Source organism: Lepisosteus oculatus, chromosome 8 (genome assembly GCF_040954835.1).
Source record: "Lepisosteus oculatus isolate fLepOcu1 chromosome 8, fLepOcu1.hap2, whole genome shotgun sequence".
In the NCBI taxonomy this organism is placed as follows: domain Eukaryota; kingdom Metazoa; phylum Chordata; class Actinopteri; order Semionotiformes; family Lepisosteidae; genus Lepisosteus; species Lepisosteus oculatus.
Genome location: NC_090703.1, coordinates 6,547,078 through 6,568,939, shown reverse-complemented (window position 1 = coordinate 6,568,939; position 21,862 = coordinate 6,547,078). Strand labels below are relative to the sequence as shown.

The 21,862-nt window shown below is 46.7% G+C and overlaps 2 protein-coding genes across 5 annotated transcripts in view; both read right to left on the bottom strand.

The window, feature by feature from the left end:
• Window positions 1-400: 400 nt before the first annotated feature.
• Window positions 401-10,625, bottom strand: amn (amnion associated transmembrane protein). The gene is made up of 12 exons (XM_006632309.3): window positions 10,509-10,625; window positions 9,328-9,446; window positions 9,166-9,210; window positions 6,007-6,091; window positions 5,431-5,666; window positions 4,819-4,956; window positions 3,844-3,940; window positions 3,211-3,293; window positions 2,496-2,667; window positions 1,954-2,110; window positions 1,538-1,652; window positions 401-975 (listed from the first exon to the last, which is right to left on the bottom strand). The coding sequence occupies exons 1-12, from the start codon at window positions 10,543-10,545 to the stop codon at window positions 868-870; spliced, it is 1,392 nt and encodes a 463-aa protein (XP_006632372.2). The 5' UTR covers window positions 10,546-10,625; the 3' UTR covers window positions 401-867.
• A 1,420-nt stretch (window positions 10,626-12,045) lies between these two features.
• traf3 (TNF receptor-associated factor 3) overlaps window positions 12,046-21,862 on the bottom strand; it is a 37,837-nt gene continuing 28,020 nt past the window's right edge. For all 4 annotated transcript variants that reach the window (XM_069193068.1, XM_015350540.2, XM_069193067.1 and 1 more), the window contains 3 exons: window positions 17,525-17,665; window positions 16,448-16,622; window positions 12,046-15,236 (listed from right to left, as the gene is read on the bottom strand). In XM_069193068.1, coding sequence (XP_069049169.1) covers window positions 14,665-15,236; window positions 16,448-16,622; window positions 17,525-17,665 — 888 coding nt within the window. In that variant the 3' untranslated portion in view covers window positions 12,046-14,664. The remainder of the gene's footprint in view (window positions 15,237-16,447; window positions 16,623-17,524; window positions 17,666-21,862) is intronic.

Here is a 21,862-nt window from a genome sequence, read left to right as displayed (position 1 = left end):
CCTTGCATACGACTTTATTTCTGGAAGGAACCAGAAGGAAAATTAATTTCACCCTATTTGTATGTAGCTGTAGGCATAAGCGCCTTAAGTGCTTGGGTGACGCCCCTAGGTGTCGATGAGTTTCGATGGTTTGGTTTCTCTGAACCCTCAGTCACAGTGCAGGCCTGTCTGCAGGAACTGCTTGTCTTCAATCCTGTCTGCTTTGTGTGACCACACAACACCCTCAGCTCAGCTGCCTTGTCACAGACAGGGTCCAGCAGGTAGCCCCAGCACATACAAGGAGGCCTTCTGAACACCACCTGCTGGTGCTCCTTACACACCATTAAATGGACAAAAACCAATTCCAGCCAGGAGGAAGAAAATCGGTCAGCTGTCAGTTGACGATTGTGAGTGGCGTGTGTGTCATTGCGAAGCAGTTTATTTTTCAGCGGTTAGGTGCAATGCAGTCAACAGAAATTGCACAAGACAACAAAAGACAACAGTGTGCTGGACCGCTACAGAGCAGCAAAAAAAAAGGCATTTTAAATGGTCAGAGCCTCGTTCTGCATTTTTAAATCTTGTATCATTCTAAGCTTCACTGGTTGTTTCAGACTTCTTCAAGCTGAGGTTTTTGTAAAGTGGTGTGTGGAGGTTCTCTGCCACACTGGCCATAGAGAAGCCAGTTTTGGACTGTTTTTAGCCGAAAGCAGTAAACCGGATCCAGACATTTACAAAACATGCACAGATACAGACTTTGACCCCTCTTATGTTGTTGCTTGTCATGTTTGTGATTTTCAAAGAAACTTTGTGAGTGATCAGTTTGTGACTTGAAAACTTGATGCGTTTTTTGAGCGTTGCAGTTTAAGTGTTATGATCAGAAGTGCAGCCTTAGACGTTCAAGTCTGTCTCGTCATACACAGGATTGACAAAGTGCACGCCAGACTGTGTGAAGGAGAGGGTGTTAAGGGCATTGCCTCCATGCAGCCCAGGGATTTCCTGCAGAGACAAAGAAAATCACAGGCCAGGATAGTTTACTTCTACCATGTTTACCTAAGAGCAAATTGGTTCACTCAAAAGCTGATGAAAAGTTTTTAAAAATCAGAATGACCTGTTGTCTTAAGACCTGGCTATCAGCTGTAGGACTCCTGTACTGGACAGGTTTGTTCTGGACTGTTAGCACAGACTGGAGGAGTGATAGTCACTCTCTGACTGATGACACAGTGAGCCTACAGGTACAGGACATTCACCAAAAGGTGATGAGACCCTGAATGACCAGCACCCAGGTTTGAACCGGTGCTCCTTTGGCCTTAGATTCTACCTCCATTCTCAGATGTCACGTTTATTAGCCAGTTGAGAAGCTTTTTTTTTTAATATTTGAAGAGAGAATCTGCCATTCGGAAGTAGGCCAAGCTGAGTATCCAGCTATTGGTCTTTTAGAAGGTCAGGGAAGTGACCATGTGTTTTCTTTCTCAGGCAGACTGTTGAGTGTTCACATGTCAGACACAAAGAAGAAAGGATGATAGACTCCTTATGAAAACACAAGTGTAGCAATGCTTACTGGCAATTCGGAGGCCTTGTCAAAGATGGGGTTGTCAAAGCCTTGGTCTATAGGACCCCCGAGGTCATCAGACTCCCTTTTCTTCCAGCTGGGGAAGGAGGGCAGAGGGGGTGGCCTGCGAGAGAAGTAGACTGTATCAAACAAGAGACAGATGTCACAGTACCATTTTCTGTAGCCTTTCTTGTGTTTTCACTGTTCAAACATTTTTATCAAGTATATCCTTGTTTGGGTACTTTGATAAAATGACCCTTTTGCAAAGAAAGACAGCCAGTGCCTCCATCCTCCATCGATACGTTTTTGGGGAAGCTAGACTGGCACAAAAGAAAAGGAGACTCTCAGAGCTGTGCCCTCTTGCAGAGCCTCCGGGACAACAGGCAGGGATCAGCCGCTGCCCCCAGATCTCAAGATCGCCTCACCGGATCACTCCGCAGGTGAACAGGAAGGCCACAAGGGCTATCCCTCCGAGCAGCACCAGGGCCCCGATCACGGCTCCCGCCACCACCCCACCAGACCTTCCCGCGGCCTCGTTGCCGGAGGTCTGTAGCTCTGCGTCAGCTATCCCCAGGTGACCGCCTGAAAGAAGAGAATGTGCAGGACGGACACCGCTCATGACTTAGTTTACACTCCTATAAACCTTCAAACTACTCAACCCACAGGCTCTGCTGCTTTCTGACCGAATGTGCATTACTGATGTACTTCCACGCTCTCCACATCGGTCCTCTGCTTCATGTTTTACCGTTTCTTCTAAAGAAGGCCACTGGGTTGACCTTTGTCGGTGCCTGAACAACCATTCACAGTAGTTCATCTCTTCTCCGAGTTACATGTACACCTATGGATGTGCACAAGGAAACCTGTCTGTAAGAGATCTCGTCTCCATCAGCCTGCCTGCCTGAAGTACTTGGCAGGGGATAGGTAACTTGGAACGGTAGTGGTTTGGGATGGGCTGCTTCTGCTACACCTTGTGTCTTGATGTCCTCCATGATTTCACGGGCCAGAGCCTCCGCCACGCTCCCCTTCGAGTCCACCAGAACCACCTGGATCTCTGGCTTCCCCTGGCGTGGGATCAGCCACAGCCCCTGCTGGGTCCCGGGCACCTTGGACACGGCCATGTGCACCTCGTGATAGCGGTGCTACAGGGACAGAGGTGCGCAAGAAGAGAGTGAGAATACAAACTTGAATAAGGATGGGTGATCATCCGCATAGGGAATGTGTTTGATTATTATAATTCCTGGCGTTTCTGTATCATATTGCATCCCAACACACTTCACACACGGGAGGGGGCCAGCATTGTTTGCCACCAAAGTGCAGCCCCACTGCGCAGCAGATGAGTGAGAGGAGTGAGAAACTGCACAACCAATTTGAATTGGCAGAAACGTGAAGACAACACTCAGGTCCTCCTCTCTGGAGAGGCAGCTCCTGTCACTCGGCTACCAAAGAAGCCAATGTGTGTTGAGAGTTTATTCATTTACCCCCCTTTAGTTTTGCTGCCAGGGGCCTGAAGCAGACCATTGTTCAAATGGGGTTATCAAATCTGTACAGGTCAATGGACACCCATGGACGTCTGTCCAGAAAATCCCAGATTGGAATGAAGGGCTGATCACGAAACTGATCGTTCCCCTTGGCAGAAGGTCACTTAAGACCCCGGGGGGAGGGGGGGTCATGAGTCATCTCACCTGGCTGAGGAAGAGGTGCTGCAGTCGAGCGCGATATGACTCCAGGTTGAATTCCTGTGAGAACTGCAGGGTGATTATCGCACCTGGAACACACACGCAGACAGACATCAGAAACGAGCACCTTGTTTCACTGCATGCTTCACACCATGTACAGTCAATTCTGGGTGAGCATTCATGCCAGACAATTATAATAAGAATGTGCATTTAAACAGGGTGAGAGGCAATGAGAAACACAATATAATGCGTTCTGGGCCGGGAATCCTTTTTTAACAGAACAAGCAAAGGATTATTCCATGCTTAAAAAGAACAGAGACAATGTTTCATCAGACCTGGAGAAGGCTCCACAGCCAAAACATTGTTTCTCTTTTCTATTCTTTTCAGCATGGAGAAAACCTTTATTTGTTCCTTTGCAGCCTTTGCATGCTGAAGCATCTACCTACATGATCCTTTTTTTAGCAGTGGAAATAGGTTTTTGAGTGGTAGCCGGGACACATTTTAGCAGTGTCCTTATATTTGGATAGTTACCAGACACCAGATGCTGCTGTTGTGCAGTATGGCCTGTGAGCCAGTTAAGATCCTATGAGTTATCTCTCTACTTTAGAGAGAGAAAGAGAGAGAGATGGGCCTCCTCACCACACACAGTACAGCAGTGTCCTGTGGGCTGGAGGGGTGTCTTACAATCCAGTTGTGGACAATTCTGGGTAATAGCCGAGCAGATCCGCTGGTGATTCTGAATGAAAGCAATTAAAATGGTTAGGATGAAAGAGGGTGGTGGTCTAATCCAACACTACTGGGGGACAAGGCTACCATTAATCCTAAAGCAAGCCCTAGTCCAATTTCCTTAACCCAAACCTTATTTCTCTACCGTGCACCATTTCAAACACCAACCCTAACGGATGTTACAGCCTAATCCAACTTCAGATCATTCCCCCTGTCTAGTTAGCCCGCCAGTAAGTCACCCCAAGATCTGATTCAGCCACTTCTTCGAAGAGCTCTAGCAGCAGGGCTACAGTAGGTTCTCATTGACTCCCAAAGGTCCACCTCGACCCCAACAGCTCTGACTATAACTTTAACGTCTGTCCTCTACCTTCGTCCCAACGCGGTTGTCTCCAGCCTGGATCTAAACTGGAGCAAACTACAAAGAGGTTTTCAGGTAATGCTAAAACAGCCTGCAATTTGCCGAGAGATTAATTCTATTTCGAAATCCCTCGGGTCCCTAAACTCTGGCATCAGTGTTCAAGTACAGAGGTGCTTGTTGAGGACAGATGTCGCCCTCCTGTGGTCTTTATCGAGCACTGTCTGTTTCAGCAGTAGAGGAAGGAACTGTGGGTACAGGGAGATCTCGGCTGTGACGAAAACTCACGTCTAGAAACATTGGTTGCAGTGCTGCACAAAAGATGGACCACCAGCAAGAATAATACTTCCAACTCAAAAAGTCAAAAGTCATTTTGGAAGCCAAGTTATTTTTGTATAAATATCTATTTAGACATATTTTAGAATACCAAGAGTTTGTTTGCATTTAAAAAAAAACAAATGCAGCAGCCTTATCCAGGCCGTCAGTTGTCTGCAGTACCCGGCCCGGTGTGGGGAGAAGCCTGCCGGACTCACCTCCGAGTTCCCACAGAGGCAGCCCGAGGGGTCAGTGCAGCGAGAGCCGGTCACCTGGGGGCTGTGGTCTCCGTGGAACTGCAGTCTGCCCAAGGGAGACTGGAGGTACTGCGAGAACTGGGGCTCGCTGCTGAACCGCTGACAACACAGAGAGCAGAGAGGGGCGCGTGAGAGAGGGGGCAGGGCAAGAGAGGAGAGGGCTGGCCTGACGTCCGGACAAAAACCTTGAGGAAGGGGAGACGAATGGAAGCGAAATGAAGGGGCTTTACTAGCATGGTCCATGAATTACAGTGCTGCCAAAGTGGATACAGTTTACACAACATTAACAGACATTTACAGCACAAACATATTATATATAGCTGTGACAGGAGATCTCATACTAGGCTGCCGGCTCTATTGAGTTTCCTCCCCCAGCAGGACTGGGAGATCTCTCACTGTATCCCCTCAGAACTTCCTTCCTTGAATCTCATCCCTGCCCCCCAACTGACCCAACTTGTCCCACACCGTCCCCCTCTGTCTCTCCTGTCCACCCTCTCAGTCTTTTCCCTTGCACCCCTCGCTGTGCTCCCGCTCACTCTCCCCCCTGCTGTCTCAGAGGTACCTCTCCCTCACCTTGCCCAGAATAGAAACACTTCTCACGGGAATTCTGGGTGTGTCAGCAGAAGTGTTAACTCGGAAGGAGGTCTCAGGCCTGAAGATGACGTCATCGTACTGGCAGGGCACACTCTCCGCGTGCACAGAGAACAGGAAGTTTCCTTTCTCCAGGTCATCGGAGGAAGAAGCCGCTTGCCACAGCTCAGGGTCAAACCACTGCAGTCCATCAGCATCCTTGAAGGTGATTGTGTCGCCTCCACAGGACAGAACACACAGCTCATGCACACTGACATAAAAACAGGTGGTCCAGCACGTGGATTACAGCACAGTAAAATAATGCAGAGAGTTACGAACAGGTACACAGGGATTGGTATGAAGACACAAATAAAGTGCAGATGCTCACATGTATTCTAGAAACAAAGCTTTTACACCATCAGAATAACACTGTGTGAAAGGTTGCTACTGCAACAGAGACTCAGGACAAGAGTACAATCAAGGTTCAGTTAGTGAAGTACAGACCTACAGGATTAGCACAGACCAGATCAGGTGATTAGTTGAACAGACACCAGGTCCAGGTACTGTCCTGTTGCTCACCTCCTTCACAGCCCGCCTCCAGTCCATCACTGGCCACGAAGCCTGCGTCTGGAGCCAGGATGAACTCCCCGTCCCTGGGCAAAGTCTGGAGCACAAGCACATTGTCAGCCACGCTCAAAATGCATCACCCAGCCCCTTGCACTGAAGCAAATGGAAGATCTCCCTTTCAGAACTTCATATTTTGTCCTAAGGGTTCTGCAGCTCCAAACTTGCTCAGAGCAGCAGGCACAATCAGGTTGCTGAAATGATACCACTGTCTCTTTGTAACTGAGTTGCACTGCACATTTTTATTTTACCAGGACATGAGAGCACACGGGACAGTTAATGAGCCCTCTTGAATGTAAGCAGTTTGAACGGCACCAATGGCCTGCTTGTGTTCTGATTGTTGGGGTCGTCAGCCTGCATCACTGTCGCCCAAGTACGGAGCAGAGGCGCGCCGTGCCTGGGAAAATATGAAAAACCAGACTCCAAAGGAGCAGGAATCTGTGTGTCAGACATTTTGTGGTAAGTCCACAACTACATCAATGAAATAAGCTGATTCTTACACCCATTGTTTCCCACTGAGCGCAGCTGTTCTTCCGGTGCACACTGTTCTTACACCACAGAGAGAGTGTCGTCAGAAGTGCAGATGTGACAATGCAGACCTCAGCGATCTGAAGCACTAACCAAAAATGACCAATTTACTAGAGAGGGAGAGGAAGCTTACTATCTTTTCAAAGAACAGGAAGCCTTTATCCTAATAACAGAGAAGTACAGAGCACACAGCGTCAGAGTGAAAATGAAAGTTCATTTGTTGTTTTTTTTTTTTGTTGGAGTCATCAACTGTGACAGCTTCTTGCAAACTTGACACCAAGCCAGACGAGCCTGAACAGACAGTGAGGCACCACCCCAAACAAACACGCCCCACACTAATTACTTCAGTAGTTTAGGACTGCACCAAAATGCATCCAAGACGTGGGAAGACAGCTCTCTGCTGCTATGTTTTTTTGTTTCATTGTCCATATTTTATATTTATATTGTGCAATACGACTTTTTTGTGTACCGGTTTGTTCTTTGTGTGTTCTGGACTGTGAGTAACTCTTCTTAGTGCACTTCTCACTGTACTGATTGTATTGTATTATTATTATGATTGTATCATTCGTTACACTGTGGCTGTGTCTGTTAAGCTGCTGTTACACTGCAATTTCCCTCACAGGATCAATAAAGCATCTGTCATAGACTAATACATAACTTTCATATGTAAATATGTCATTTTCCCCCTTCAGGTTATAATTTCTCTTCCAAAAGCATGGGAACAAAATACCCACATCCTCTAAACAATGAATGTGCTCTACCAAGCAGGGGATTTTCTGTTCAGTCCCAGTGGAGCACTCAGAATGAAAGTCACAGTGTTTTGGAGCTATTTCAGAAGTTACCCTTGGAGGAAAAAAATGAGGAAAGGTTCAGATACAAGGCGGCTGTTCACATGCAGAGTTCAGCTAGGTGACAGCCGAACTCTGGACTTTATCTTCTATAAAACTTAAAGCCCAACTGAGTGTGACCTTGTTAAGGAGCAGAAGAATCTAAACAACCACTTTTCAGGCTGGAGATTTAATCTGCTCATCTAGTCAATGCTTTTTTAAACAGGAAAAACAAATGGCGATCATATTTACGATACGCGAATATTTACTGCTTTCACAAGAGATTAACATGGTACAAAAAACAGCAGATAAAAGGCTTGTATTGAAAGCAATCAAATATGGGGAATAACAGAAGAGGCCTAAAACAAGCCCAGATTAAAAAGAATTTTCAGTTTGACAGGTGCAAATGTCCACTAGTATTCCCCTGAATAAAATAGAATACAAAACTAGGTGGATTCCGTAGAAAATCAGCAAATCATGAAATGGAGAACTGTAACTGTGTAAATGAGATGTGTTTTTAACAACGAGATTAGTTGGGTTGCTTGGCAATCTGAGTTACCTCAACAAGATTTACAGAGTGTCTTTGAGACTGGTTTGTGTGTGTGTGACTTGAAAGGCTCAGAGCTGAGGCTCTGGAACTTGAGAAAGAATGCCCACAGCCGTAATGTTCGGCACTGGGGTTGAAAGCTGCAATTGTCAGAGCAGTGCTGGTGTGCACTGGGATCAGTCGGGTGCAGGTATTTACTCACAACAGGAGGCTTCATTCACACATCTCTGCCAAGTCATGCGCGTTTGACTGCCAAAACCACACACCAAGTTTAACTTGCCAAAGCCTAGCACTGCGGGCAGGGGAGATAATTGTCTCTACTTAGATATTCAGTCCGTATGCCTGAAGATGTTCGGTAATTGCCTATCCTGGGTCACGGTTGTCATTTAAAACTGGCAACATGTTTGGGCAGCAGACGCAGCCGGTGAGCTAACCTTAGTTTGGGTTGAAGTTTCTGCCATCTTCATGATTTAAATACCAACTTGGACGGTGTTTGAAGAAAGGCTTTCTTTATAACTTGATTCTAAACAGAATGCTTCTACGTAGGCCTGTGGCCTTACGAAGTTAGTTAGAGACCTGTTTCACTCCAGAAGATTTCCTGTAAAGTGATCACTGACTGTTCCACTCTCCACCCTGTCAGCTACACTGAGCTTACGCACAGTAAGAGGGACAAATGGCAGGTTTCTGCTGGCAAACAAAGGCAAAACATCACACGTTTTATTTTCATTGTGTTTGCTGCCGGGCAGATCTCTGACAACAGAACCACAGGGAGGGAGGTTTGGAGCACAGCTCTGATCTTTTTCGAAATCCTCTCGTACCAGGGCTATGGCTCGTGTGAGGCTGAGACACCACCTAGATCTGATAACACTGAACATGCAAATTCCTCCGTCCCCATCACCTGTGGTTGGAAATCCCAGAGGCTCCTGGAACTGAAGGAGTGTGTGATGAGTTTGTGCCTGCGTGCGTGTGGCAGTGTGAGAACCATGGCAGAGAGGGAGAGGAGATGAGTTAATGGAAGAACCACTCATTCCTGGAATAGTAACCAGCAAGGTACCAAAAGGCAGTTTTGGCCAGGCTTCTCCGATCCCATTAGCAAGTACAGGGGCTTTCCACACTAACTGATGAAACCCCATGCCAGGTGGTTCCACAAGCGTAGCAGACTGCACTGCTAGTCTGCTCCAGCACCAATCCACTCAAAGTTGCTCTACGTACCATTTCAGAGATGGAGTGGGCAGACTGGACATACACAGACACTTCCTGGAAACGGAGCATAAAAAAAAAACACTTAGTTACATTTTCACGGAGATGGTGTTTGTTGCCTTTAAACGTAAAGTTCATTAGATAAACGTGTTGACTTGTGAAGAGGCTGGGTACCTTCTGAGGCAGAAAGCTGAGCCTGTCATTGGCACAGGGCACTCTCTCCTTGTCCCAGTTGCTGGCCCGTTCAAAGTTCGTGTCTGGAATCCACTGCTTGTACAGAGCACGGGAGGCGCCTGAGAAAAGAACACAGCAGCTGTGTGAACAAGGCACAAGCACACGCAGTCCTTATCAGCATCCATCCTGGGTCTACCCCGTCTAAAACCAGTCCAAACGCAATGGCGGAAAACTGTAACAGTATATCAGGCTTAGACGAAACAAGAGAAAATGCTGCTGAAGGATTTGTTTGGTTAGGGGGTTAGTATCATTGTTTTAACCTGACCCCTTAACCTTACAGTAAAATACATTATTTCATCTGGTAATTAACCATGTCCAGCAGGTTTATCCAGGATTAAAAACAATGGTATCAGATCACTGCTCTTACAGATCCTCGTGCTGGAGAGAGAGAGTTGGGGCTCAGAAAAACAAGTCATTCAATCATTCCTTGCAACCAGATGACACTCATTTCTCTGGGTCTGCCATTACAATGACGTGCAGACCATCACAACCTTATGATACTTGACAGCAGTACTTTTTCTAGCACTATATTATCATTCATTTTAGTGGCCCGTTAACAGTATAACGTAGCAGAATTCCTATAACGAATTTTTCCAAGAAACCATGTAAATACTTATTGGATTCATACTCTGCAATGTGTATCTACATCGCATGTTGCATATAATATTATGCAAATCATTGCTCAGAACCATTTGCAGCTTCCTGAATCAGATTTGTGCTGTCTCTTCTACAGTTATTATACCACAGATGATTTCGACTGAACTCTTAATGTGGTTTTTTAAATTAGCTATTTAATCAGACTCTTTAGAAAATGTATGATTTTTGGAAACCTAAACCATTTGGTAGGCCAGTAGCTTGAAATCTCCAATAACTAAGCAACTGAAAACAAGTTCTTAATTCAACTGTTCCGTTAAGCATAATTACAGGAAAAAAAAAAACAGAACTTGAAAATTTCTAGTTCACATAAAAGGAGCTTTATTACAGAGACTAACAATAAGAGCCCTGTTCCCAGGTCAGATTTAAGACAATAAGAAAGTTTACAGTAGCACAACATTTTTAAATTAAACTCCCCAAATTCCCCCTTTTTCTCCAGCGAGCAGAATGTGTAAGTAGATACTTACTGAGCAGGCAAAGGAAGACAATCAGCCTGAGAGCCATGATGGAGTATCTTGCAGGGACCTGAAAGGCAGCCTTTGCCCTTCCTCAGGCTGAGCCTCCGTCACATGATGAACAGCAGACTCAGTCAAAGGAAAAACTGGGCTCCAGTAAAAATTAAGCTTTATAGGCCGATAGGCTGTCAAACATTCACTGAATCTACAATCATGAAACGTGGCACTCAGGAAATGCCATGCTTGCACTTGAAAAGGACTTTCAGCCTAATTCCCTTAGAATCTGAGTGTCCCCCCCCTTACATCAATTGATGGAGTAAACTCCCTTCCGATTTCCTTAAGCTCGACAAGGTGGCAAGATGTTGCACCTTGTAATTGAACTGTATAGGTACATTTCAATTAGGCTTTCAATACAGAGTTCATTCACAGCAGACCAAGAGTTCCTTGTGTGTTTTATGTGTTACAGCCCATGAAAATGAAGTACAGCTGCCTCTTTGCCCTCTCACAACATCCCTGACGATGAAGACTGGAATTTTTTGTTAACACAGAATTCTCACTGTTAGTGGGTTTCACAAGCACCCAGTGGAAACTGGGTCTGCCTGTGCTTGACTGGGCATGTTTGGATACGCAACATTCGGAGAGGCACCTGCATTGTACACCGATCTCCAGAAGGTGAAACGTCTAAACACACAGGAAACAACCACATGACGTTTTGAAGGATTAATAGGTAGAAAATACACTTTTCCTCCTCTTAACTACCCGATCCCATGAATTGCAGCAGGAAGTGCGTCATCATGCACAGAGCTGAAGTCAGAGGTGTCTTATGAAATCCTGGTACCCTTTCATTTTTTTTTTCCACATCTAACCGCGATACTTGAGAAGATGTGGGAAGGGCCAAGACGTTGGCGCTGGTTTGGCAGAGCTGGGTGAGAGGAGAGGACAGGCTCTGCAGGTAACTGTGTGCGTGCGAGGAAGCCTTCATGACTCACAGTAACCTAGTTCAGAGATTTACCCATTCTGATAGGGGTGACTTCAGATGTAAATGTGTTCTCGACCCGTGGGTTTACTGTATGTGCTTAAAAGGGAAGGAAGAGCTGTTGCTGTAGGAGGACGCCGTGCAGTTTCAGTCTGGTGCCTCCAAGCACAGCTCCCAGAATTAACACACTGCAAGCCAGCTGAAGGTATAGCTTGGTGGAGGTTTGCTCATACTGAGATGACAAACTGCAAGCACAGCAGTGCAGTGCTCTTATACTTAATTATGTTCCCGCCCGTTTTAATCATCAAATATAAAAAGAGGAAACCGAGATCTAAGCAACACATGTAAATATACGAACAATGCCTTATTTTTCAGACTGTTCTAGTCTGACAAGGGTTTGAAAGCATGAGCTGTCCCTTGTTGCTCTTTCACCTTAGTATACAAATGCTGCAGTAAATAAAATTAAACGGCACAAGGGGCGATGTTAATATTAAACCTTGGTGCAGATGATGATCACAGACCTTTAACATCAACCTTTCTGCACATCAGAGAAATAAACACAACAGACACCGCTTTTAAACCAAAAGTTTAATAAGAAACATAGAAACAGATTTTCCAGTAATACCAAAATAGTCGGTACTACATTTATGAAAACTACTGTTTTGAATTGTCTCAAAATGACAACAAATTTTCCTATGTATTATACATTCAGAAATAAATTGTGCAAATAAAGTGACTCTCCCTCAACCACCAGACTTAACAGGTTTCATCTAATTTCGCTTGTTAGCTGTGGCTGGAGTTATGAATAGAGTAATTATTTCAACTTTTGTAAAATGTAAACAACGATGCACAGCATCTATTATACTGGTTTTGTGTATTATGACAGGTCTAGCAAGTTTAACTGGTGGGTTTCAATCAACCAATTTACCCAGTGAGTCCAAAACCTCAAAATGTTAATCAAGTTTTTATTGAGCAATCAGCACTCTTGCTGTTAGCAACTTAGATTTCACCTCCCATAATAAGGCACAGTTATTACTCATTGGAATTCCCTGTTCTCTGGCCAGCTGCCCAAGAAGGGCTTGGTTTTTGAAATCACTGCTAAATCAGTAACATACATCAGTGATCATAAGCCACCAAGACTGATACCACTGCTGAAGACCATTCACATTTTCACCCCTGTGACTAATCCTAGGTATTCACGGTTTTGAAATAGTGTTGCCTTAGAAGAAATGTGTAAATACTTTCCATCATCTGTAATCACATGGCTCTGTAAGCTTTTGGGTCACTATGAGCCAGGACGAGTTTTAAAACCCATTTAAAATCAATGCCAAAGTATCATTCACGTCTTTGCAAAATTGAATATTGCTGCTTAATTGCTCAACCAGCCCAAATGAAAAGTCAAAAACATGACTGATGCAATATAGCCGAGTCAGAGGAACTGCTCATTAATAGGCTTTAAAGTAATTACACTTGAACAACAGAAAAATAAAGATTTGAAAAGCATGTTATTAATGTCTACTCCTGGCTAATTAAGCAACACTATTTGCTGTTGAGCAAAAGGCCTAATTGGGACTTATGTCAATTTCTGAAAGGTAACTGAAATTGTAGCGATTTTGTTATTTATGCAAGTGTCTATTACTCGGTTAAATAACACTCTTATGAATGACTGAAGTTACACAAACCTTTTTAAACAAAAACGACATCTTTGAATTCGGCTTGTACAGCTCTCTTAATTGGTGGCACTTAAGCAATGAAAGAGATCACTCCAACAGTTATTGATGTGGTACTGATTTGGCATGCTAATTATAATTATAATAATATTACTGTGGCTTGACTAACGTCTTGAGGTCTTGAACTGAAAACCAAGATAACCATTTGTTTGAATCCACCCATGAATTTCACACAGCTTTAGCTACACTTTGTAAATCACAGAAAAGTCATCACAATTCCAGGGTGCATATAAAGTTATCTGGCAAACAGCAATGCAAACAGCTGTATAGGGATACAGCGCACTGCAGTGCAGGAAAGGAACAAGCAGTGCCCCAGGGCCCTCAGCACACCTACTCCCACTGACAAGGAGTGACATGTCCCAGATTTCTACAATACAGATGTCTGAAAAGGCCAACTAATTTTAGAGACAGATACAATGCACATCTCATCACAGGATTCTCAAAATCTCCCAGATACCTCAGAACAGATCTGGTGCTTGGAATTGCAATAATAAACGCGTTAACAATTCACACCTGAACAAAAATATTGCCGATACCTTGGATTAAGAAGTGTTTCAAATTTGATAAACCTCCAAAGTACAGGGGGTAAAAAAAAGCCTGGAAAAAGAACTTCAGACATTTTTCTCATTACTAACGAGAGCAAGGTACAGCTATTCTTGATTATAATCAAAGGTCTTGTTAAGATGCCTATAAAAACAAAACAGCACTTTAAAGGCCAATATGGTGTTTATGAAAATCTCAGGTAAAAGCTGCAGAGTCTTGACTTTAAATAATGTGGAGATCAACTTGATCTGTCCATCACATTAAGAGCACATGTGTAGGAACTTTCACTGGTTTAGCACAGATGGAAGACAGTTTGTTATTGCTCTGCGCAGGACGGCCTCGGTGCTCGATCCCTAGTCTTACAGCTGACTCCATGGCAGCGATTCAGGGTACCTCGCCCAGGTTCCTTCCATCCGGTTTGTGTACGACACCGGCTCTTGCTGGGGCTGTCCTGCGGCCTTCGGCATACAGCCACTCCAGCTGTGCACAACTCCACTCGTCCCAAATGCACTGGGCCGCACCCCTCCACCCCTGACCCTTCAGGACCCTAACGATAACTCTGGGGGTAGTCACGGTGAGAGTGTGCTGCAGCCTCTGCTCTGCAGGTCTGGGGAAAGACAGCAAACTGTACTATCTCATAAAAAAAAAAACAAGCTCTCTCTCTTCTTCATAACTTGTTATATTAACTTGCATCTTGAGCACCGATGAACCTTCAAACCCCTGTGAAAGATCCACTGTGTTCCTGTAGCCTGCTGACCCAGCTCTTGTCCCCCAGTGCCCCTTACGGCTGTCTTGTCTGGGGTCTTCTCTCCCCTGGGACGCGCCTCCGTCCTGTGGGACAGAGGAGCACCCTTGAGCCGCTGTTGCTCTATTCGCATGCGCTGTCATCTGACAGCTGCCCCACGGGCTGGGACAGAGGTCAAGGGTCAGGCAGGTCAGAGGTGTCGACTGTCACTTTAATAAATATGGTATCGTCCTTTATGTACGTCCCGTTCTCCAGCACCGTCTGCGCCACAAACAGCGGGCAGCCCGAGGCAATGTTCATGTCCCCCACCGGCCTCCGGAAACTGCTGCTGTTGGGGTCTGGCTTGAAGGCGTCCCCCAGGTGCTTCCGGGACGAGCCCTGGTCCATCAGCATGAGCGTCACTTTCTGCTTGAAAGGCCACGGCAGCAAGGCATCGTACTCCCCCCGCATCACCACGAAAAACAAAGACAGGTGCGTGCCCTTGCCCATCCCGTCCCCGTTGAGGTAGACCCGGGCGCACATCTTGTAGCCGAAGTACCCCGTGTAGAAGGGCTGGCTGTACAGGGACAGGGTCTTGGCGGCCACGGCCTCCTGTTTCCGCCGCTTGTAGTCGCGGATCTTCCAGATGAGCGTGCCGTTGTAGCTGGCGGTCTCCAGGACCTGGAAGCGGAGGTCCATGTCGGCCAGGCGGATCTCGTGCATGCTCAGCATGTTGTCGTGCCGGGAGATCTGCGTCTCTAAAGTGCCTGCGGACAGCAGCGCCAACAGAAAGCAACAAGAGGATGATGAGCGCCCCCTTTCCTCTGACAGGACACACGGGACACACAGGACACGGCAAAGTGTCTCGGATATCTGCCGTAGGGGCTTCAGTTTTTCCTGATGCTTGATTGGAAAATCAGTCATTTCGTGTGCTTGGGGCACAAAGAAAGCCGTTCACAGCTTAATAAACTGAACGCTCTGAAAATTGTTAGAATTTATATGATCTAAAAGTACAGTACGAAAATGAGGACTTTTTTTTTCATATAACTACAATCTGTGGAGAATTATCCTATTTGTATTGCGAAAATAAGTTATCAATACTTGTATACAGCCCAGCAGGTTGTCTATGCCTCTTCTAAATGGTTTTCTAAAAAAAAACACGTGAAACATTTGTTTCAGTTAGTTTACTCAATCGGTTCAATGAAGCCACTGGTGGCCGGCTGTGGTCCTTCAGAGCTGCAAGAAGTTGGCGTCTAAACCATTTCACTGAACACATCGCTTGCTTCAGTGGTCAGAAGCAATTTTTCCCCCAAGTGCTAGGGTTAGGAAACTGAATGTGCTGGACACGCCTTGTATAAGAAAATCCTGTATTTAATTTTAATCCTTGATTATAAACCACTGGTATGATATTGGCATTATTTTAGTCATATGAACTATTTAATTGTACCATTGGGGGTCAATTATGTCTGAATGCCAGTGTTGTTCTCTTGTGTGGCTGCAGAAACTGCACCCCACTACCTATTAAGGTCAATTCTTCACCTCAGGCTGTACAGCCAGGCAAAAGGGGTCTCCTGCAGAGGTTTCAGCAATAAGAAATGCTACGGGGGACTGCTGTTATTTAAAACTAAAATCTCAAAACAATACAGAAGCAGAAAACAATCCATCTACACTTTACTCTAGACTCAAAGGAATGAGATGAGCTCTCTGTTACTTTAATCTTTACACCGAGACTATCTCCTACGACACATGAGAGTACGATTTCTCTGACTTTTGTGGGTTCGGGACAAGGTCAGCAGGGTGACTGATTCTGCACTTTGGAGTTGGTGTAGGTACAGAAGAAACAAACGAGCAGCACGTTTCTCCCGTTGGGCGGGCCAGAGGCACGCTCGGGTCACATGTGAAATCGCCCCCCCGGAGAGGTAAGCAGAGGGGTTTGCAGCAGCGCCGCGGGGCGTGCTCTGGGTCGAGCAGAACTTGCCTAGTGTGTGTGTGCCGGTGCTGGGCACGACCCGGCCCCCCTCCAGCAGCGTGACCCGGCTGCGGATGGCCTCCATCGTCCCGCGCAGCGTCTCCATCTCCTCCCGGGCCATCCGCATGGACCGGACCTCCATCTCCATCTCCAGCAGCTTCTCCGAGTGCGAGCTGGCCAGCTTCTGCTTGGACGGGGGGGGGAGAAAGAGGACAGCCCTCAGACGGCGTGGCCGAGGATAGCTCTGATGGCCGACAGACACCAGGGGGAGCCTCTCCTCGATGGGCTCGCCGGCGCGCACGTGCTCAGGGGCTGGCGGGCGAGAGGGAGTTGCTCCCTCCGAGGGCACAGACAGGAAACCCGAGTCCCGCGAGCTGTCTGACGGGCCTGTCCTCGTCTGCGCTCTCTCGCTCCTCCCATGCACGTGCTCACGACGGGGGAAGGGAAGCACAGTGATCCACTGCAAGTGATGCCGACTGCACAGGCTGAAGACGCAGAGGGTCTTCAAGAACTTGACACTGTACGAGTATAAGGGTATTCACGACGACTCACAAGAGCAGCCGTGGTAAGATAATGGGGAAACGTTCAACGAGAATAAAACGGCAAGTTGATTATTTTGTTATTTTTCCACGGCTACCGATCTCTACTGGCTGACGAGGGCAAATATAAAAGGCTCATTCAACTGGAGACACGGGCCGGAGCGTTAAGGTCCCTCAGTTTGTTTTGATGCTCAACTGCAGGATTCGAGACCTGACACCAGGCCACACAGGCAGGCCTGGCCCCGGATCAGAAGCCGGGGCGCAGTCTTTCTCCAGGGTGTGTCGGTGTGGAAGGCGATAGCTCTCTCTCCGCCAAACCCCTGCCGCAGCGCGGGTCTGGCAGTTGCCGTGGAAACCAGGATTCTCACCTAGCGACTGTCTGGAATTTCAGACAGCGGCTTGGAGGCACCAATGAATAAATGAGCTGGGGTCGGGAAGTGTTTTTTTTTTTTTTTTTTAACGCCAGTGTAAGTTTTTGCACATTTAATTCAAGCTCATTGCCTTAAAGAAAAACGCACGCACGGATTGATGCAATAGCACTACTCACCTGGATGCTTCCGATCTTCAGTTCCATTTGCTTGGTCTTTTCTCGGATTTCATCATACCGCGTTTCCATCTCCGAGAGGCGAGCGTGGAGCCCCGGCAGGACTTTGTGCCGCTCGTTAAGTTCCCTCTTCACATCCTCCATCTGGAAGACGACAAACGGCCCGTTCGTTATTTTAGGGCGACCTTTACAGGTTTGTGTGCGTGGAGGAATGACCGCATGAGAGAGAGTGTGAAAGGATTCACTGCAGATCTCATGAAACACTGCACAAACTTCCACTCGGGAAAAGAGAAAGGAAGGAAACAGGTGTGACAGTACATGTGTTTCCAGCAGTGTGGGCCAGTGGCCCGAGCTCTGGGTTTTTAACTGGAAGGTTGCTGGCTTGAGTCGCAGGTCAGGCCCTTCCCTCAGACTGCTGCAGTAACACACCCAGCTGAGTAAATGAGTACACATCTAATTTCCTCTGGATCAAAGCATCACCTGAACAAATCAACTGTAATAATCAAATATTTGTTAAAGGGGGGCAAAAGCAAATGATATGACGATCCAGAAGAACCATTCAATCTCTGTACGGGAGTGCTGCTCAATGAATGTCTACAGCACCCTGTGGGAGGCTTCGCAGGAACCTGTGAACACTTACACAATCGATTCAGTACTCTTCTCTTAGGATTTGGGCGGGACTGTTTCACACCACTACGCACTATGCACAGCACAACCCATCAATGGTCCACAGCCTCCGCACTCCTGCGGCTGTCCCGGCAGGTGTCAGGTGAAGGTTCACACACTGGCTGCCCCTCAACAGTTAAGCCCCCCGGCGTGTTCCCCTCTTCACTCTTCTGCCCCGCCTGCCTCCCCCTGCCCTAATCAGAGCTGTGATGCTTCCACAGCGACTGCAGCGGAGCCCCCACTGCCCGGTGGGTTCACAAGAGAAAGGGGAAGGGGATTCAGAGTGCTCTGAACCCAAAGATATAAAACGCTACTTAAAAGGAGGAGGGCTAAGCAGGGGTTAATGCTTGAAGACTTGGGGTAGGGGGTTCTGCATTTTTAGAATCAAGCCGGTGATGAATCATAAAGACCGTCCTCTATTAGAAACCAGGCTTGTCCCAAAAAAAAATAAAATCTGTCAATTATCAGAAAGCTGCTACTTATGACAGTCTGGAATCACAGGGCACAAGGCAGCACCTACTTCTTGGATACCAGGCTTCACAAAAACACAATCACCAAGGAGCAATTTAGAGACACACCAATTAACCCAGCCAGCACTGGGAGAAAGCTCATGTGAAGGCAAGAGTTGACAAACTGCACACAGATGGCAGATCAGGCAGGGCTTGAACCCAGGACCGAAGAGCTCTGAGGCTGCAGTGCTAATAATAATGACACCTGAAGAAGGCTCCACGGCCGAAACGTTGTGTTCTCTTTCTTCTTTTTTTCAGCATGGAATAAAACTATTACTTGTTCCTTTGCAGCCTACGCATGCTGACGCAGCTACCCACCTGAACTAATAATAATAATAATTGCTAACACTTATATAGTGCTTTTCTGGACACTCCACTCAAAGCCCTCTACTCCACCACCACCAGTGTGCAGCCTCACCTGGATGATGCGACGGCAGCCATAGTGCACCAGTACTCTCCCCACACATCAGCTATCAGTGGGGAGGAGAGCAGAGTAATGAAGCCAAAGAATAGATGGGGATTATTAGGAGGCCATGATTGGTAAGGGCCAATGGAAATTTGGCCAGGACGCCGGGGTTACAACCCTACTCTTTTCGAGAAACACCCTGGGATTTTTAATGATCACAGAGGGTCAGGACCTTGGTTTTACGTCTCATCCGAAGGACGGCACCTGTTTACAGTATAGTGTCCCCGTCACTATACTGGGGCATTAGGACCCACACAGACCGCAGGGTGAGAGCGCCCCCTGCTGGCCCCACTAACACCTCTTCCAGCAGCAACCTTAGCTTTCCCAGGAGTCTCCCATCCAGGTACTGACCAGGCTCACACCTGCTGAGCTCCAGTGGGCTGCCAGTTGTGAGTTGCAGAGTGATATGGCTGCTGGCTAACTGTCACGACACCCTACTGCCCAATTTAATAGACTTCTCTTTTGTAATCCCTTAGACCTGTGGCAAGACATGGCTGTGTAAAACCTAGTAATGGAGTATTATTCTAGTTTTTTGTCATTGGGTGAACTGCAAAAGAGGAAACCATTTAGCATTCAGTATCGTTTCTGAAAAGGGATTTTTAGATAGAAAAAAACCCTCTTTTCTTCTTTTCTCCGCTGTTTAATTCTTACTTCTCAGTTTTTCTGTCTCCATGCGTAATCCCCGAGGGTCCCAAAGGACAGACCAGGTGACAGATATCAGAGCACACCGAGGCAGCCAGTCAGGACAGCGCTACAGGCAGAAGGCAGAGCAGCACAGTACTGCCATCAGCCCGCAGAAAGAAGGAAGAGGCAAGGAGAAGTAGGTCTTTCTGTAGTCTAGAAATGAACTCATGCATCAGACCGATCTTTGTCAGTCCAATCGGGAGTTTTCATTTCCCACTTGAGAAGCTCATTCATGCAAATGCATGTCTCAGTTATTGTCAGCTTCCACAGAGTTACTGTAAGACGCTCAGGTCTGCTGGTAAATGCTTCAGGTTTTCACCAAGCATCGGGGGGATTCAAAGGGTAATATATGGGAATCCTGCACAGCTGCCTGCAGTCGGTCCTTCCAGGAAAGAGAAGCAGAGGGGGCCCAAAACTGTTTCAAATCCCAAGTGAGCATGAGAATTGAAATGAGTACGAGGCAATGAATTCTTGTTATTTTTTGTTAAATCTTCCCATAAAACGTTAATAGAGGCCTCTGCTCTCAAAGGGAAGACCCCCTTGAAGTATCGGCATATCTGTGAACACAGGATTTTCATCCCCTTGGCTGGGGAAAATGCCCAGGGTTCACATGTTAAGACACTGTGGATGAAAGCATCAGCCATAACTCTAAACTCTGAAAACCACTGCATCAGCTCAGGGGCTGTAACAAGTCTGAGAAAAACAGACCACGATTGGACACTGCCTGTAATTTGACCACCGGTTTTTGTGAAAGAATAGTTTGATAAAGGGGAGCCGCACACTCAACCCCGGCCCTTCCGTAGCGTGGTCTGGTCTGGCACTGTGGACAGGCTTTTCACACCTCTGAAAGGAAAACGGGCCCCGAGTCCGGCACGCTCCTCTATCGTACCTCCACAGCAGCTGCACTTCCTCTCTCCCAGCCCAGGCATGTGACTGGAGCATGACTGGGCCGTCTGGGAAGCGCAGACTGGGCCCTGGGATTTCCAGTGATTCAAACAGCAAGCGTACCTCAGACCAGGAACGCACACTCATGTTCACACTCATTCTGATGACACTCTGCAGCGTTGAAGAGGAAAAGCCACCCGCCCCAAGGACAGCTAATCAACATAAGACTTTCTTCGGAGTTTCAGCAAAACAATGCCCATATAAACCACTCTCTGAAAAAATGCCCCATTGGTTCTTCAAACAACTAACAGTGTACAGAGGTCATCCAGTAAAGTGATCACTGAATGAGTTCCATTCATGCTAACTGCATACGTGTAACTTTAAGACGGGCTCAAAGCAAGCAAAGATTATTTAAAACAACGCCAACAAGCACCGAGCCCCCTAGCACGGTGAGTAAGTGTTTTGCAAGACATTTCCCGAAATCTCAGCGTAGTATCGCACTCGGCATGTGCGGGACTGAGCTGAAATCATCATTTCGCACCTCTTCTCTGCAATCTAATAACTCCTGGGCAAACCAAGCGAGAGTTTCCCGATTAAAACGCAAACTTATTGTAACTGTATAAAGAGCAGGGTGATCTTTCATGTGCTGCATGACACGCTTTCTCTCCCCTAACCACAGATAGCGAAATTACTAGTAGAGGCTGTCATTGCAGCCCAGTGCAGTGCAAAATGCACAAGCGTTTTGTAATATTTTCATAATTCCCTTTCAGCAGATAACAGGTCGCGAACAGAAGAGACTGAACACAGTGACATTAAGATAAAGAGGCTCAGCATGTTAAAGCAGATCAAGAAATCTCACCCCACACCCTTCTCTAAATACAGCACACAAGGACAGCCCCATCAGAGGGCTCTCCCCAGGAGGAAGAGACTAAGACGATGCACTGTTCTGTGTTTTTTAGCACCGTCATATTAGATAAGCTAGGACTATCGCTCTTGAGCGAGTTCAGTTAGGTGGCTGATGAAGTCATTCTGAACGCTAGCTGAAAATGCGACTCTTGAAAACACAAAACAGTTGGGCTTTTCTTCTCCACAGATCCCTACCCCCAAGCAACGCGCTGCGTCATGAAATAC